Source organism: Blennius ocellaris (genome assembly GCF_963422515.1).
Source record: "Blennius ocellaris genome assembly, chromosome: 12".
In the NCBI taxonomy this organism is placed as follows: Eukaryota; Metazoa; Chordata; class Actinopteri; order Blenniiformes; family Blenniidae; genus Blennius; species Blennius ocellaris.
Window position 1 is genome coordinate 18,976,582 of NC_137661.1, and position 17,841 is coordinate 18,994,422.

Below are 17,841 nucleotides of genomic sequence, written 5' to 3' on the forward strand. Positions count from 1 at the left end.
AATGTCACAGTAATACAGGTACAAAACTATAAATTGGGTATTGTCGCATATATAGTCATGTTAGTTGATTTGTTTTTAAATCAGCAGCTCTCAGTGGTATTACATGTGTTACAGTTTTGTTGCTTTGGCTAAAATAAAACCAGCTACACCTTCATATATATATATATATATATATATATATATATAAGACTGCAATCGTTAAGCAACACGCTGTGGTTTTAATCAACTCTATCTTCCAATTTTTTAACACACCTTTAATGTCACAGATTGTCCAATTTGAGTCGTGATAATGAAAACATGAATCTTTATGGAGCATATAGCTCTCAAATAAATACATTCAAAAAATATATATATCAATGTAAAATAGACCTACTGTACGTTACATCTCTGTTTCTGCATTTAATTATTGAGAGGGCTAATGTGACAATAACTCAGACCATTATGCCCCAGAACTTCCAGTGTTTTATTCTATGTTCATACGCCTGAAATTAAACGTATCGGGTTTTTTTTTAGATTTCTTTTTTTTTCTTTTTTACAATCGACACTTCAATGATATGACCTGGAATAGTGTATTGTTCCTCATATACCATATTTTCGTTATTGTAATTTATCGTGGGTTTACTCATCCTATATTTCATAGCATCTTACACATTTAGACCATTTACAACACGGTCTTTGCTTGGTAAAGCTAGATTTGCACTGCAACAGTATTATCATTTATTTAGCGTAACAGTGAAATTAACGAGCTTCATGATAATTTTTAAAGTTCAGCAAAACGTTCAGTGAAACGACAGCCATTTAAGATGTATTGTATAATACAAAACTTATCAGAAAGTTTGGAAGATGTTGGTCTATAGAAACAATGACATGTACAGATTTCAAGGAAGATCCAGTTATAATTGCAATTATCCGCTAAAAAAAACAAACCGCAACTATGTCGATTAACGACGTTTTTTAACTGAGTCATTTTGATTTTGCTATAAATGGCAAAGTTAACAAATCCCTTTCGGATCCATTTCAATTTAACATGAACGAATGATTAAAAATCTCGGGGAAAAGAATTCGTGTGAGTGAGTGGATTCAAAGACACTTAAAATGTTTTCTCGATAAATTGATTGTACAATAATTTCTTTTTATATCTCTTAAATTATTGAAAAACACTTTATAGCATGTGATAATTAAAAATACCCTATGATAAAAACTTGTTTTCCTCACACATGATTCGTGTGTATTTAGGTACCCAGATTAACACTGTAACATAACCAAAAAGGCAAATCTCACTCCTCCTGAATCAAAAGGCACCTCCCACCATCTCCCTATACCATAATTTATTCCTGTGAGATTTGCGTGGCTCTTGTGTCCTCTTCAACGACCACACTGACTCCTGTCGGGTTCAATTGTCAGTTACTGACCAATTCAAGTAGCCACTTCTGGGAATTGTAATGTCTGCTCTTCAAGGAGACCTGGCCTGACACAAAGATATAAACGTGTCAAAGATCACACATCGACACCAATAACCAGTGTTTGTCCTTCAGCCTGTCATTCCCCAAATGAGCACCGAGTTAATCCTAAACGACTGCGTGCAAGGTGGTTGAGAGTTGTGATATTATCATGTAAAAATGTTTCTCCCTTCAAGAAAAAAAGAGAGAAGAAAATACAGAATTTTCAAACCAATACCTCCAATGAGACGGCCTTTGTAGCTTAGTTTCTTATATCAATGCTTTTCTGCCTAATGTTCAATACGAGTTAGTTCATGAATAACCAAGTAAAATTTGCAGAGCGAGAACAGAAGCATCAGGTCTGCCGCAACTCCCTGAATGGGAGGGAAATAATGCCAACTTCTTCCAGCATGGCACATTTGTTTTTATGTTAATAAGATAGTTCAGTTAATCTTTATGATCACATAGTTGCACACAGTCTCACCAACAGACAACATGTGGATTAGTTGCTGCAGATTCAGCAGCATAGGCATAAACTTGATTTCGAAGAGAGCGTGAAGATTTTAAACACATCCAGTCTCTATCATGTAATTGAGATTGAACTCATGTTCCCTACATATTCAGTCAATAGATGGTTTGGAATTTCTTGTTATTTAGTGACATTGTACAAAATTTTACAGGACAATGAAATGCATTAAATACAGCTCAATATCTAAGTCTAAAGCCTAAAATTAATACTCAAAACACAACTAAAGCTTCTGAACGATCTTTCATTTCTATACCTTGCCAAATTGTTTTTGTCATTGACATGCTACCTTTTTAAAGGTTTGTGATGCTAGCAAGGAATGCCACTCCAAATATTATAATTTTTCAATATTTGATGGATGACAATATACAATTTGCATGGAAGATACTGAAAATCAGAGGTGAGCATTCAGGCAAGAGACACACGCAGTGTCCGTTTGCTCACATGTCCATGCACAACTCAATGTGAGTGTACTTCAGATGTTATGAGAAAGGCTGCAATGCAAAGTCTGTCAATGAAATAGAAAATCTATGTTTCAATAAGCAAATCCAGACAAAACGCAAACACCTGTAAATCAATGAAGGGAATTCCTCAGAGCATGTGCTCAGAGGCACTCTGCAGATGTTACGTCTCTGTCAACAGTATCTCATCAACCCTCATTCATACATGAACATGACATATTCAGGAAAGATATAAAAACTCTAAACTCTGAGCTATGTCTACACAATGGAGTTTCAATCAGAGATACAAAATATATCTATATATTTTTAAAGCCCGTCCACTTACTTTTGCAGCAGCTTCCTTCAGCCTGCAGACTTGTTAAGGAGATGTTGATTCATTCCCTGCCAGGTGAAAACAGAGTGTTGGTCTCTCCTGCTTCCCCGGTTTAATTGGGAACAGGCTGAAATGTATGCTAATGAGCGCTGACATCAGTGCCAGCAGCCTCCACTCCATAAAGGAGGGGAGCAAAGGGCCAAAGTCGCGCCTCCTTTCCCAGGCAATTCCTTCGGTCAAGTTCAAGTCTGTGGCGATTCTCATTCAAATAGCTGTGTGCGTGTGTGTGTGTGTGTGTGTGTGTGTGTGTGTGTGTGTGTGTGTGTGTGTGTGTGTGTGTGTGTGTGTGTGTGTGTGCCCACATAATGACAGCAGCAATCACAATATTCTATTAAGATTGATGGGGAAAGATAAGCTACAGTTATATATTTTATAGTGCTACATAAAAGTAGAATTTAAAAGAAATGTAAAAAAAAACAACTGTAAATTTTTTTTTTTTTTTTTTAATGGAAACCATAAAAGACGTTCAAAGAAATACTTTTGGAATAAAGGAAGATTTTTCAGGTTTCTTTTCAAAGCATTTGTGGCCTGTGGGGCCCTCAGGTGATCAGATGAGAAAACCCATGGTCTTGGGTCTTAGAGGGAGTTTTTGAGGGCAGAGTAGAGGGAACGGTCTGGATTCTGGGGCGTGAAATGTTCCTGGAGGTAAGGGGGAGTAGGGCCGTGGATGTACTGGTGAGTGAGGAGAGAGACCTTGTACTTATTTCTGAGTGGGACAGGGAGCCGGTGAAAGGGTTTCAGGATGGGGGTGATGTGCTATATGAATGTGTGCCAAGTTCAGTTTTCTTTCTCTTTATAATCTGAAAATGAAGAGGACGGGATTGAAGACCTGTGATGAATCACGAAACCTCATATGAACAAGTCTGCGAACCAGTTCAAGAAGGAAGTCTAAATTTAATTTATTACATTTTAAGCCAATTTGCCCTGACATGGGCAAACATCATGACATTGCTGGAAGGAGGCAGACGAGTCTGGATAGAATTCCTTAAAAAAAATACATTAATGACTATAATGTGAAATTATGTGGATCAGGTCTCCAGCAGTATGTTTCCCTAACAATGTCATTGAATGCCTGCCCTTGGGTCCAGATAGGTAAAAGGTGGCAGTGTGAAACTGCCACTGAAACACACAGGGTGACTTATCCAGCAACCAGAAACACACACACACACACACACACACACACACACACACACACACACACACACACACACACACACACACACACACACACACACACACACACACACACACACACACACACACTTCGGGAGGCCGAATTAGCACTGTACATTTGCATAATTACAGTTGAAGAGTGCGATCATTCATGTCATCCAAATCCACAAAGTGTGTGAGGACGAGCTGGAGTCACAGCTTAACCCATCACGACAGATTCAGGACGAGCTAAATCTCCTGTGTTTGTCTCTCTAAATGTGAAACGATCAGATCCAGTCAGTGCACAGATGAGGCCACTTGATCTGAATTTAAAGGCTTCATTTGTCAGCGAGACAGTGTAGATGTGTGCATTATCAACTATCACATAGCAGAAATATAGTAAATGAGTGTTTGCGTCTCACAGAAAAATGTGTGAATCTACAGAGGTAGATTTTATTATAATTTTATCAAGTCAAATTAAATTTGCTCTTTTAAATGGTTGGGTCTTTTTTTTCTTTTTTTTTTGAAAGAGTAACCATTTTATCCTTCTGTTAGTCGGCTCTATTCTGCCTCTTTCATAAAACACACCCTGACATGCCGCAGGTGGGAATTACAGCTTGAATAATGGATAAATCAATTGGAGCTGCTCCAGTCGCAGGGTCCTTGTATTGGGCAGGCTGGGAAAAGGGCCATGCTTCACAATGATGACAAGTTCAAGTATGTGTTGTGATTAATGTGAATAAAAGAAAACAGAATTGCACATAATTGAGGATACTGTTAGACTTGGTGTGGGGTAAAAGAATGAGTGTTGATATTGCAAGTCTGGCCTTTTTAAAGAAGAAACTTCCCGTGTAACAATATGTTAACATGTTATTTGTGAAATGTGATTAGCAACTGCTGGATGTGTTTTCTGTTTAGGAAGAAAGAATCTGCCTTCATTTGTCCAAACGTGATATATGTGATTATAATGAACAATGATCAGGGATCTGATGGAAAGATAATTCCTAACTTTCGAATCACCTTCATTAACAGTCTTGGGTCTCATTCCTCTTTTCGATGAATCCCTGTGACAAAGCAGATCTGGCCATCCATCGTTGGTTCCCAGAGTTGTCCCTCCACGCTGATGAGAATGCGGCAGTTAGTAACGGGACAAAATAGAAAAGAGCGGGCAAAGTGAAGGGAGACAAGCAGGGGAAGGTGGTGGGGATTTTCTTTTCATAGGGCACTATTGCAACATTTGCATATATTCAAATCTGACAATGAATACTGCTCATGGGGAGAGGAGGGGTGAACAAAAAGACAAGCCAATGGGAGGGCAGCGTCCCTGCTGCGGGCTCAGAAGCAGCCGCCGGTATCCCAGCAGCTCCCTGGGAGAAATACAGGGATGTGGTGTGGGAACCAAGAGGCCCCCCGTGCTGAGCAGAGGGAAGGAAGCCACTTGTAGCCCCACGTGAATTAGCATTTTATTTGTGTCCATTTTTCTCGGTAATTTCTGCCCCGGCACTTCAACCACAGATGGCTAACATGGCAGAGGGATTAGCATTTGTGTCAAAGATGATAATGATGGAAGTGTTTTTCCACCCAGACAGAGACATTTCTTCTCTCAGAGTGACGGACATTTTAATGTCTGTAATGTTGGGAAAAGAATCTTTATGTCATCCCAGGATCTATTTGTGTGTGGTCCGTGGCAAATGCCTGCATCATAAAAAAAAAGACACGTTTGACAAGAATAGGACAATGTTATAGCTCTGACTGTGACACAAACATGCAAACATGGCACCCATTGGTTGAATAATCTACTTTGATTTGTGAGTGCCAACGTATTGTGCCTATATTCTTTATCAGCACAAACACATGCTCACATACCTATATTTCTTAATAGTTGACATGGAAAAGTTAAAATTATTGCATAATTGCTCCACCACACAAAGTGATTGAGTAAAGGCAAGGGGGAACATAGATAACTGCCGCACGGAGATCAAAATGCGCTGACTTTGATATCAAGCTATACAACGGATTGCATGTGATTTATGTTTACATACGCTTTCACATCTTGTCCACCAGGGATGCTGGTTGCTTAGTTTGACGCTCTCATTGAGACGTCATGCTATTGTGCTCAAATTCACCGGGCAAAGGATCAGACACATCTGCAGCAGAAGGGGAGCCACCAATTAGCAAGAAAACAGGAATTCAGCCAACTTCGAGAGAACACCCAAATAACACGCATGCACATGCTAAAGACAGATTTGAATGCTGTGAATGGTTTTGGGGAGAGATCTGTTCGAAGGCGTGCTGCTGGAAGCACCGCTGGAGGCACAGAGGCCTCTGCCTTACAGAGATGAGCTGACATTATAATGCATGTACAGGCCACCACAGGGTGTGTGTGTGTGTGTGTGTGTGTGTGTGTGTGTGTGTGTGTGTGTGTGTGTGTGTGTGTGTGTGTGTGTGTGTGTGTGTGTGTGTGTGTGTGTGTGTGTGTGTGTGTGTGTGTGTGTGTGTGTGCGTGCGTGTGTGTGTGGACAATGGCTCACACTCTGCGTGGCCAAGCATGCCACTCATAAAGGATGCATCGCTGCACGCGGAGCTGCCATCCTCGGACTGCATCATTCCCCAACCACCTCATGGCTCACTCTAATCCAAGGCGCAGCAATCGCATCAACACATTAAGAAATTACAAAGTTATAAACCTTGTCTATGGGCGTGAAGACAGCCACGCCGCCGTTATAAACTTGTTCCTTGTTTTTATCCCCCTAAATGGAAAAGTAATGCTTCAATACATGATTACATTCAAATATGTGCACTCCCGTTTCTTTACCCCTCCCTAGTGTTGGCTGGTTTAATGCCAAAGCAAAGAGTAGGAACAGCACATCTGAGACTTTAAGCGTGATCATTTGCATAATGCTTGTTTTCTTCCAATGAAATGTTAAGAAACATGGTGGAGGGAGCATGAAACCTGGAGATTATCATTTAGAGGATCAACAGAAACACTCGTGGGTACCGAGGATGAACGAGGAACTAAGATGGATATAACATTTTACATTTTAATTAGAAGAGTTGGAACAATTTGGTAAATCAAAAATGCTTCACAGGTTTAATTTTTATAATTATTTCCATGCTTCACATATAACAAGACAGATCTGTGGTACATATACATGTCTGCCAAGTTTATTTTTTAAATCTAAAGTTGTTGATTCATTTTCAACATATTGTGGAAATGTGTTCTATTGTTTTCAGTATCTTGATAATACACATTCATCAGTTTGGTTATCTCCACCACTCAGCTGCAGTGCACTATGGTAAAAAAAACAACTTGTAACTTTGTAACGTCCACATTTTTTCCCAACTGTAAAACTAAATACGTTTAAATGGTCCTGGATTTTAAGATAAATGTAGCTTATGTGGTATTGATAATTTTGTTGACAATAATAAACAAGTATGAGACTTCTACTTCACAGTTCTAATAATAACATAAATAACCTTGTTGATACAATATTTGACGTTATGTGTTGAGAGAAATAAAACTGGTGCCACTAAATGGCCAATAATTACCAACCAAGTTGGCAGAGAAGGTTATGTTTTCATCTGTATGTATGTACTGTATATATGTACTATAAATATGCATGTTTCCAACTTTTTGCAAAAACCCCTCACCCAAATTGCATTACATTTTCAGGGGTAATTTGTCATTGTTCAAGCAGTGAGTGATGCTAACTCGGTTCCCCAAAACAAATGTGGCATTGATGAAGGTATGCGTGCCACCGAATGCCTGTTTTAGTTATAAATGCTCATGCTAAGCACTCAGTGATGTATTACCTCAAAGACAGTATTTTCCATTTCGGAACTTGTTTTTTATAATATAAAAAAACAAAAAAATTTTGATTTCATTCAACTTTTTAATTACATGCAAATGACATATAATTGCCTTTTTCAGTGACTTTAAAAACAAACCACAAATATTCCACAATAACAGGTTTAATTTTTAAATATTCAAGCAGTGTGCATCTTTTAAATGGTTAAAGGGTAACAATAATTGATTATTGACTGATTGGAGTATTGACTTGCATGTAAGCTTTGCTTGATGTAATTCATTCATTTCTGAACAATTTCCACAAAGGTTTTTGAGCTCTGGCCACTTTCCAGCAGTTCCATTATTGTTTTGTTTGGTTCTGCGTTGTTTTGGGTTTTTTTATTTATTTATTAAAAATGATAGAAATATAATTCAAAGAATAACCTGTTAGATATCTGAATGCAAATGTGACAGAAAACAAGGTATTAGCTGAAATATAGGAATTGTGTGACATTTGGGGTGTATATAAATCTTGCCACATTCTTTATTCAACAAAGGACAAAAACAATGGGCTGGTCCAGGTAGTGATAATATGGCCAATACAGAGGCTTTGTCAACAGTGTAGAGCATTTCTGGAATAGGCAGAAGAGGCGGAAGGATTTCATTACAGTGTAGCTATATCCAGACTGCAAGGTGGTGCGTGGTTAGCAGCCTGGCCTCGTGAGAATATTTTAGTTCCAGTACAGCTTCGACCTTTCTGTGTGGAAACCCACAAATCCTGGAGGTGTGTTTCCTCCCACAGTCCATAAACATGCCTGAAAGATTAATCAGTGAACCTAAGTTGTCCCGAGATGTGAGCATGTGTAGTTCTCTCTCTCTCTCTCTCTCTCTCTCTCTCTCTCTCTCTCTCTCTCTCTCTCTCTCTCTCTCTCTCTCTCTCTCTCTCTCTCTCTCTCTCTCTCTCTCTCTCTCTCTCTCTCTCTCTCTCTCTCTACGTTCTTTTGCCCTGTGATGGACTGGACTAGTGACTTGGTGTATTCTGCCATTGTACATAGTTACCTGGGATTTGCTCCATTGTCCCAGGAAGGATAGCGATATGCAGATCTGTGGTCCATTCTCTAAGACTTTTCGAACAAAAACCTGCAGATGTCTGTCAAAAACAGAAATTAGAATCAAACCCAGACGGAGGGTTGGATTTTTCTAATACCAACACTGTAAAACCTTAAATTACCCATGCGCAAGTCAGATGTGGTATCAGCTGCTGTTGATGTTAAAATTTCCCCCGCTTCAGAGGAGCTCCTGAAGGCGTCACGACACTTGACGACAACATCCGGGACTTGAGGCACTTTCACATGTTCCTCCTCCGTGGTTCTGCTGTCAGTCAGGGAAGAAGCTCCAGCAGCGCCTCTACACTTAACTGCGGCTCTGAGGAGACGCGATGGTAACTTTGGTCACACTCTGGCAGAGAAGCTTGTAATTTACTGTCGCTCACCATCGGTCGCGTGTCTCCCCGCCCGTCGCTCGCGCAGGGCTCTGGCAGCTGAGGGTGCTAATGCTAACGTGCTAGCATGCAGGCTGACAGGTGCTGCAGGAGTCCAGCTAAATTTAGCTGAGCAGCATATTGCTAAGTCTCATTCATTTAGCTTCCACGGCCACACGTGTTTGAGGTCGTACTGGTGTCTTTCTTGCTGATGTTACGTTTTCTTTTCGTTTGTTTGTCCGTTTTGCGACCTTGGCTGCCGCTAAAACCTGTATTTATGTTGTCAAACTTAACATTTGGTCCAACGAGTTTTGCCATTTGCTTTTAAGTTTGTAAATGGTTTTCTGGTGGCTGTATAAAAGCACGCCTCGTGTCTGCTTTGTGTTGCCTCCATAACTATACTAAACTCTCTTCTGACAGGCGCTGATGGGGATTCAGCTGGTGGTCAGCTTGCTGGCTGCCAGCATCATGCAAAGGATGGCTCCCCACTGTTCATTTGCACGCTGGCTCCTATGCAGTGGCAGGTATTTTCTGTTTCCATAAGACATCCATCCTCTATAGGATTTAGGCTCTTGTCACCATTAGAGCTGGGGCAGAATGAGGCAACGAGTCGGATGCACACTTTTCCATCACATAAAAACAGAGAACCACCCACATGTCCATCATGTATAACATTTTTGACAGCAAAGGTTGGCTCTCCTGGCCCTGGAGGTCCTGCATGTGTTCAGTGTCTGCTCCAACACACTTGTATATCATGAACTCTACAGAAAACCTACTCTATCCAATCATGACAAAACTATGTTGAAATGTTGCTTTTCGTAATGAGGATTTTGAACCTCTGTTCGATTCACCAATTAATGTGTGGGTGAAGCGTTTCTTGATTTTGCTAGAAAGTAGGGTTACATGGAATAAGAATGGTACAACACATGCTTCCTGCTTAAATCCTTCACTATCTTGACCTAGAACCAATGCACTGTGCAGAACAGTTTCATTTTCCACTTCATACAACACTGGAAATCAGGTAATCGGGTCTCAAATTGATTGAACAAAGACATTATGTCTGACGCTGCAGGATGTTTTGGATTAACACGCTGTTAGGAGGCTGCAGAAGGTTTAGTGTAAAATATGTTGGCAAAGAAAGAACTAGAATAATTTGAATTGAATATCACTACACTGGTATATAGTCAGTTTGTCATCTCCGTTTTGTTTGCCTTCTATAAGCGCCGTCTAAGTAAATAAAAAAGCAAGCATTTCTTGTGATTTTGAGGGAGAACTGGATTAACACAAAAAGACCTGTGCAGTATTGGTGTATTGCTCATCATTGATAAACTCTGCCTTGCTTATTTTAAGGTTAAACTCTTTATATACGTCATTCATCTTCAGGGCCTGTATTTTTTATAGCAAGATTAAAAAGGTTTATCTCTTCTCTTTTTTTCAGCTTGTTCAGATTCAAACACCCTTCAGAAGGAGAACTGTGTGCATTGGCTGGGAAGCAAATTCCCAAACCAACCAAAAGAGACAGGTAAGAGTCGTGAGAGATCATGATGCTTGTGCTCGTTATACTGTAGTTTTAAGTTCATGAGTCTTGTCAAGTTGTACATTCCCATTTCTGTGTGGATTTGTTTGTGAGCAAAATGTGAACCAGTGACAGAGTTTGAGTGTGGTTTACCCATAATCATTAAAAAAGAAATCTCGTGGTTAAATTATTTGTTTTCCTTGCCCTGTATTGGTCTGTAGGAGACAGAATGGAGAAAGCAAGCCTCTCACTGTGCCCAAAGACATCGACCTTCACCTGGAAAAAGCTCCAGTTAATGTGATGGATGCTCTTGGTAAAACAATATAGTCCTCTTTCTGCATTACAGTGACAAAATTCATATGCAAAGAGTCCACAGATATGAGCTTACAGGTTCATTCTTTTCTTGTGTGTCCAATCTCAGTGCTGCGGTTTTTCCTGGAGTACCAGTGGCTCATAGACTTCGCAGTCTACTCAACAGGCATCTTCCTGTTCACCGAGTGTTACTACAGTGTCGTAGATGCCAGCAAAGAGGTCAATATTGGAGCCATCTGGTGTGTCCTCACTGTTCTCTTCAGTCTGTATCCTTTGATTTTAAAAGGGAAAATAAAAAAAATACAATTTGAATATCTATTAGCTTCATAAAACCTAAATATGTCCTTGAAAGATTGCGATCAACATTTTGCCCTTAATCATGTTTTACAACATTGAAATATCTTATACTTATGTCAGCAGTGACAAATAAGATTTTTTGTTTGTTTTTGTAATGTTTATGTAATCATGTCTTCTTGTATTTAAAACTAGTTGATCGAAGTAATAAACCAAAAAAAGCATACACGGTGAACTACAAACGTGGTTAAAGGAGGCCGCTTTTATCTCTCAGTTGCTTTCATTTAACCTATGACCTTCAGAAAGACCCTTCACACACTGATGAGCCACTACTTCCGCTCTGAGGAGGGTGGCGAACGGTCAGTGTGTCTCTCCTTTGGCTTCCTGTCTCTGCTGGTGGCCATGCTGGTACTGGTGGTCAGAGAGGACTACCTGGAGTTCGGCTTGGAGTCGGGCTTTTCCAACCTATTTGACAATTTGGAAGTCTTTGCCAGACAACAAGGCTACGCTGAGTGGTCGTAAGTATCAGTCCACATGAAGACAACGCAAAACTCCCAATGCTGATTTTTTTGAAAGAGCTCTTGTTAAGTGCTGTACATAAAGAAAACAGTTCTAAATACACTCAACAAGTCTCTTTGCAGCCATCTTGATTACTGCTTGTTGTTCTGATCCGAGAATCCCTGTGACCAAGCTGACCATGAAGTTCGGTTTAGCTGCTGTCTGCGCTTACATCGGCGCTCTGCTGGCCTTCCCTGGACTGCGGCTGGCACAGACTCATCTCGATGCCGTACAGCTGAACTCGGACCGCCCACTCATTCAGTAGGGATTGCTGCATGGATAAACAAATCTATTTTATTTGTTACGTTAACAGCACAGGAGCTGACTTTCCTGACTCGGTTTGTGATGTTTTTAACAGGATTTTGCTGCACATGAGTTTTATGTCTCCTGTTATTGTGTTGGTCCTCTGGGTGAAACCCATTGCAAGAGACTTCCTCGCCAACGCACCAATGGGAAAGACGTCTGTGACAATGTGAGTGAACGCAAATATTTTCTCCTTGTGATGCATTTCATAAATATTTCTGCATTACATTTGCTGCAAATTTGAGGTGCCGACTTGCTCCAGCGTTGCTGAAGTCGTACAAAGTGTCATCTTTCATCTCTGCAGAACACCTGGTAACACCTGGTAAAAGCATGGCGACGAGTAGCCCCTCTAGGAAAACTACTACCATATGTGAAATTAATTTCTGAAGGGAAAACCAGTGAGGTTGTATATCGCTACACAAAACCAAACCTGACTTGTGTCTGATGTTGCCTTTTTCCAGCATACCCAGCGCAGCCTTTGACAGCGTTCGTCTGTGGATCGTTGTGGCGTTGTGCGTACTGCGGCTGGTCCTGGTCCGGTACCACCTGCAGGCGTACCTCAACCTGGCCCAGAAGTGGGTGGAGCAGATGAAGAAGGAGGCGGGACGTATTGCTGCTGTTGACATCCAGAGGAAGGTCGGACATTTTCCTTTGGAGTTCTGTCATTTGATTTCTTTTGTCATTCTTCTGACAATTGTGCTTTTTTTTCTTTTTCTTTAATTCATATTTCACAAAGCGATTTGGCTCTTTTTCAGGTTACACGTGTGTTTTGTTACCTGTCGGTGGTTACACTTCAGTACCTGATTCCTATTCTGCTCATCCTTTTCTCTACGCTGTCACTCAAAGCACTTGGTGAGTAAAATAATGCTGCTTGGCGCCAAACACGCTTAATCTCATCTCTTGACCTTTTTCCCTTCGACCTCCAAATCTAGACCGTCAGGGGTATTTTGACATGTTAGGAAATCCAGCTTATTCACTTTCTCACTTAGACTTTGAGGCAGTGATTGATACTGCTGTCATGTCTGTTAAATCTGAAGCTCCATAGAGAAGACGGCCTCGAGTAGTGCAATATCTGGAAATAGTCACGCAGCTCCCAGCACAGACCAAAGATGTAGTAAGTGCATACATCAACATAAAACTGCAACTTGATGTTTTAGCACAAATGAAATGAAGGATTTGTGCCTCAGAAGCACTTTTCTTTCATTTCATTCGATTTCAGTTTTAAACACGACCACCTGTCTGGAAAATTTGCAAATACGGTACGTTATAGAAAGTAAACTAAATCAAACATCTGGCTTTGGATTTTGGATCAGCTTTTGTTGATGAGAAACTGCATATGCTGCACTCTAATATACTTAGTTTCACTACTTGAGGCTGCAAATGAAAGATGAGGTGATCAACAGAAGATGTGCAAAGTTTTTTTTGCTGATTGACATCACTTTCTTAGTCCCCTTCTGTGGTCATTTCTTCAAACATTTGTATATAGTTCCAATGGTAATGAGCCAAAAATAATGATTTAGTGTGTGGAGGGAGAAAGGTTCATCTCCTTTGTCAACGTTTTTTTTTACAAAAACACTGGTGCTCTTACTGTATGTGTGTATCTGTATATGTATATTAATTTTTTTTGTCAAAAATATTTCACAATACAAAGACAAAAATTAAACATGTCAGAGCAGCAGTTTTATAACTTGTATTGCTGCTATAGTCTTTTCAATTACAGAGTCACTGACAGTTTTCTACAGTCTTCGCTTAAACTCACCTGCTCAGCAGATCCTTTAAACTTGTTTGACGCATCAGCACTTGACCGATTTAGTTCTAATCACATGAGGTGAGCTGATTTCATTCCTCCATTCATCTTTCAGTCACAGTCCCATAACCATCTAACTTGGAGACAAATTCCCTGCTCTCTCTCTGCTCAGCGGAAACTGCTTCATATACTTTTAAGTTCATCACCACTTTGCTGATTCTTAATGTCAACATTCACAATAAACATATTTTTAAAAAAGCTACATACATGTCCATGCACTGTGCATTCATGCTCTGCATGTGAATATATGTGTCCACTGGGATTGTGCCCTAATGCATACCATTGTGTAGGGATATATTCATTTTAATTATTTGCACATTATTTCATACCATGTGGCAATAGACTGGAAGTCATAAATACAAAAATCAAGTCAGAAGCTGTTCTGCTTCTCAAATGCACATGTAATAAAGAAATGACACTAAAACATCCACATCATGCAAATGAAGTGTTTATTTCTGCAAATCACATTGCCATCAATATAATTGTATTCAACATTGTCACATGTTAGATACAGTGGAAACTCTAATTTCCACAATCCACTTGATCCACAGTAGTGGCCATGTTTCTGTTCACTACATGAATCACAATGACAATGTTTTGACAACGTGATTGAACCTCAACATGTTAATAGCAGCTGCATGGACAGCATGTCCAGTAGAGTCCAACCCAGTAAGACAGACGGGCCGGCAGACCTCGTTCCTCATGCTGATTAAACACATTTACACTAACCTTGCACACAGCAAGTAAGAACATTCACAGGTCAATGTAACAAAGCCTTTACTTGGTACGGACTGTAAAAGTGACTGTTAAGGCTATAAAAGGAAATTGTTCTTTATTTTATGTTCCTACTAGAGTTTATAGAATGTGTTTATTTTTTTTAGCAGCCATAGGCCAGATCTTATTTTTTTATCAGGACCCACTCTATTAAAACGAACCAGTGTTCTGCGCCATTCTATCCACTAATAGTTTATACACATGAGGCTGCCAACTGTCTGTGGATTTATATTTATAATAATGAAACACTTTTATGGAGAATTTTGTATTTTTTTTTAATACATTTCAGATAAGCTTTATAATATTTCCAACATGAAAGTCATAGAGGGTAAAACAGAAAGTGTGACGGAACAAGTTTCGTTTCCTCGCAGGTAACTTCTCCTGGTGCGTCGGCGTCGAAGAGGCTCCCGGAGTGACGCCGGCTCTGGTGATGCCCACAGCAGCACCCGTCCTGCCCGGCGAGATGGACGAGGACGAGGACGGGATGGAGGACATGGAGGAAGACATCCAGGCCACGGTGGCTCGCCTGTCGGAGGCCTTCATGGCGCTGCGCTCCGTTCTCACTCCGCTCTTCTTCCGAGGCTTCTTTGCCTTCCTCACCTGGTGGGTGGCTGCCTGCCAGGTCATCAGCTCGCTGTTCGGCATCTACTTCCACCAGTATCTCATGCATAACTGACGGGAGTGGCGACCAATTTGTACGAACAATTCAGACCTCGGCTAATGCTGCAAGGGATTCCTGCTGGCAAGAGGAGGGATATATATAAACACATCCACAGAGAAGAAGCACCCTGCTTTTTTGGCTGCGGCAGATTTTCAGGTCAAGATTGAACACTTGTCTGTTGCAATATCGCCGTCTTTGCAGCTTTTTTCGGAGCAGCAGGCTATCGAAAACATCTACTTAACTATACAGAAAAATACAGGGGCCTTTATCACAAAGAAGCATGTCGATCTTCACTGCATCATAAAGCTTGTGATCACCCAGCTCTCATTAATAAGTGTTTATTGATCAAAATATATTCCTGTTACCAATTAACATCTGATGAACTGTGACTGGAGAATTTGATATGAAGTACATCAAAAAAGATACTGTGATCACAAACATAATCATAGAATGGAAATAAGAAACTACACACAGAATCATCTTTACATTTTTGGAACAACTTGTCAAGAAGTGCTGATGGACCAGTAGGTGGGATGTTTAACTAACTATCATAATTACCTTAATACAATAAAATAACGAATGTGACATATCAAGTCGCTAGTGTGTTGCAGTACTGCATTATCTAATGAGGCTCGTTTCATATTGTCGACGTTACCTATATTATAAAAGTGACCCTGCATAATGCATAAATCATGACACAAGCTTCAACTCTCTTTACTATTATTTTGAAATTGCATCATTGAGGCTAAATCTGTGGAAAGATAAAGGCAGCTGTCATAACTTTGGGTCAGAGGAAATATTATCTGTTGCTCTGTCTCAGGACTGTCTCTGTCCACAGAGGACTGCTGCTTATGTGCCACAGCAATGTTGCATCATAAAATAGCCTCCATCATTGTGCAAAAAAAAAAAAAAAGCAAGGACTGAATTTGTGTGGTCTTTTGTGCGTATTTCTATCAAAAATATGAGCATTTTGTGAGACAAATACGATCAGGCCAAATGAGATGACATGTCAGATGAATTATGTGGAATTAACTCCCAGTCTGCAGAATTAATACACGTCTTCACCTCAGACTCCAAAAACTGTGATACAGAAAAAGTTGAATATCCGTATTTAATTGCCTGGTTTGTTTTGATAAATCGACTTAAAAGCTTGAGCTGTTTGACGCAGGTCAGCCACTCGGCTGGCGTTGAAAGAACTTGAGCCGGTGTTCCGAGTCCATTAAACCCCGAGGTAAACTGAAGAGCAGCTATAAAACTCAGCGCTGTGTCTTTGTGATCCAGGCCCCTCCGTCTGTCAACCTTCCAGCTGCTTCGGCACAACATTTCATTCTGCAACTTTTCACTTGTATTTATGCCAGTGTTACCCCGAACTGTTCTCCTAGAACACTAATAAATGCTGCATTTAAGATATTTAATGGTACCAGGGCAGGTGTGAGCGCTGAGGAGTAAGATTTATTTTTGTGAGGAGGGACTTTTTTTGCTTCCCCTCAAAGAACCGATTCAAGAGTGCTAAATGTGTGTTATTTGTGGTCTTTTTCCTGCTGTTTTTCTTCGATGATGTAGTAAAGTTCAGATCCGGCCTACTGAGTGTGTCGGAGTTAATGGAGTGTGAGTCCACACTCATCCTGGCTGTGTCGTATCGAGTCTGAACCAAACACTGATGAGTTTTTGCTTCTTTTTTTTTTTTTTTTTTTATCCGAAGTGCCTGGGAACTCAGGGGTTTGGAGACACTTTAAGTCTCCTTGCTCGCGACTCTCGCTTATTTAGAACGAGTAGAGGTAGGTAAGACGTTTAAAGTAACACTCTAGGCACATTTCTGATTCCGTCTGTTGTTTTATATGCCGGCAACATTTAATCTGTCTTAATTAGCTCCATCAGTCCATCGTCTCTCCTGTTTTATAGCCAATCGGCATTTTATATGTGAGAATAATCAAAGTTGTATGTCAGTTGTTTTTTTTGTGCCTCAGATGAAATGTATTTAGCCATTATACAGATTATGTAGCTCTGTATTTTTTGTTGTGTTGAGGCATGTTTTTTTTTTCAAATAGTTTTTTTTAGATAGAATAAAATTGAAGTCCATATGAAAATGTTGCTTTTTGAGATTTTTCTGAATGCATGGTGTGTTGTTTTTTTTTTTTTTTTTTTTGCCTGTATCTTGAATGCTCTTTTTGTGAGTGTGCAACTTAATAAAAAAAAAACAAAACAAAGAAAAACATTTACTATTTGTGCATCATTTTAGTGCTTTTTATTAAACTCTGCCCTAATTTGAACAGCACGGGAGGTATTGCAGATACAACATTTCCTTTTAAGCACTGGTGCTCCAGTCGACAAAAGACTTCATGCATGACAATGGAGTGTCTCGCTGCTGAGCGGGGTCCCGATCTCTGACCCCAGCCTC

At 40.1% G+C, this 17,841-nt stretch overlaps 1 protein-coding gene across 1 annotated transcript; it reads left to right on the forward strand.

Annotated features, from left to right (window-relative positions):
• The first annotated feature begins 9,101 nt into the window (after positions 1–9,101).
• tmem161a (transmembrane protein 161A) lies at positions 9,102–17,601 on the forward strand. The gene is made up of 11 exons (XM_080505792.1): positions 9,102–9,179; positions 9,639–9,742; positions 10,657–10,740; positions 10,956–11,047; positions 11,156–11,312; positions 11,643–11,858; positions 12,016–12,159; positions 12,257–12,370; positions 12,663–12,837; positions 12,957–13,053; positions 15,154–17,601. The coding sequence occupies exons 1-11, from the start codon at positions 9,177–9,179 to the stop codon at positions 15,456–15,458; spliced, it is 1,491 nt and encodes a 496-aa protein (XP_080361918.1). The 5' UTR covers positions 9,102–9,176; the 3' UTR covers positions 15,459–17,601.
• The last annotated feature ends 240 nt before the right edge of the window (positions 17,602–17,841 follow it).

Coding starts and splice junctions, on each gene's coding strand:
- tmem161a (XM_080505792.1), top strand. Junction 9,743..10,656: donor TGGCTCCTATGCAGTGGCAG/GTATTTTCTGTT, acceptor TCTTTTTTTCAG/CTTGTTCAGATTCAAACACC. Junction 12,838..12,956: donor CTGTTGACATCCAGAGGAAG/GTCGGACATTTT, acceptor GCTCTTTTTCAG/GTTACACGTGTGTTTTGTTA.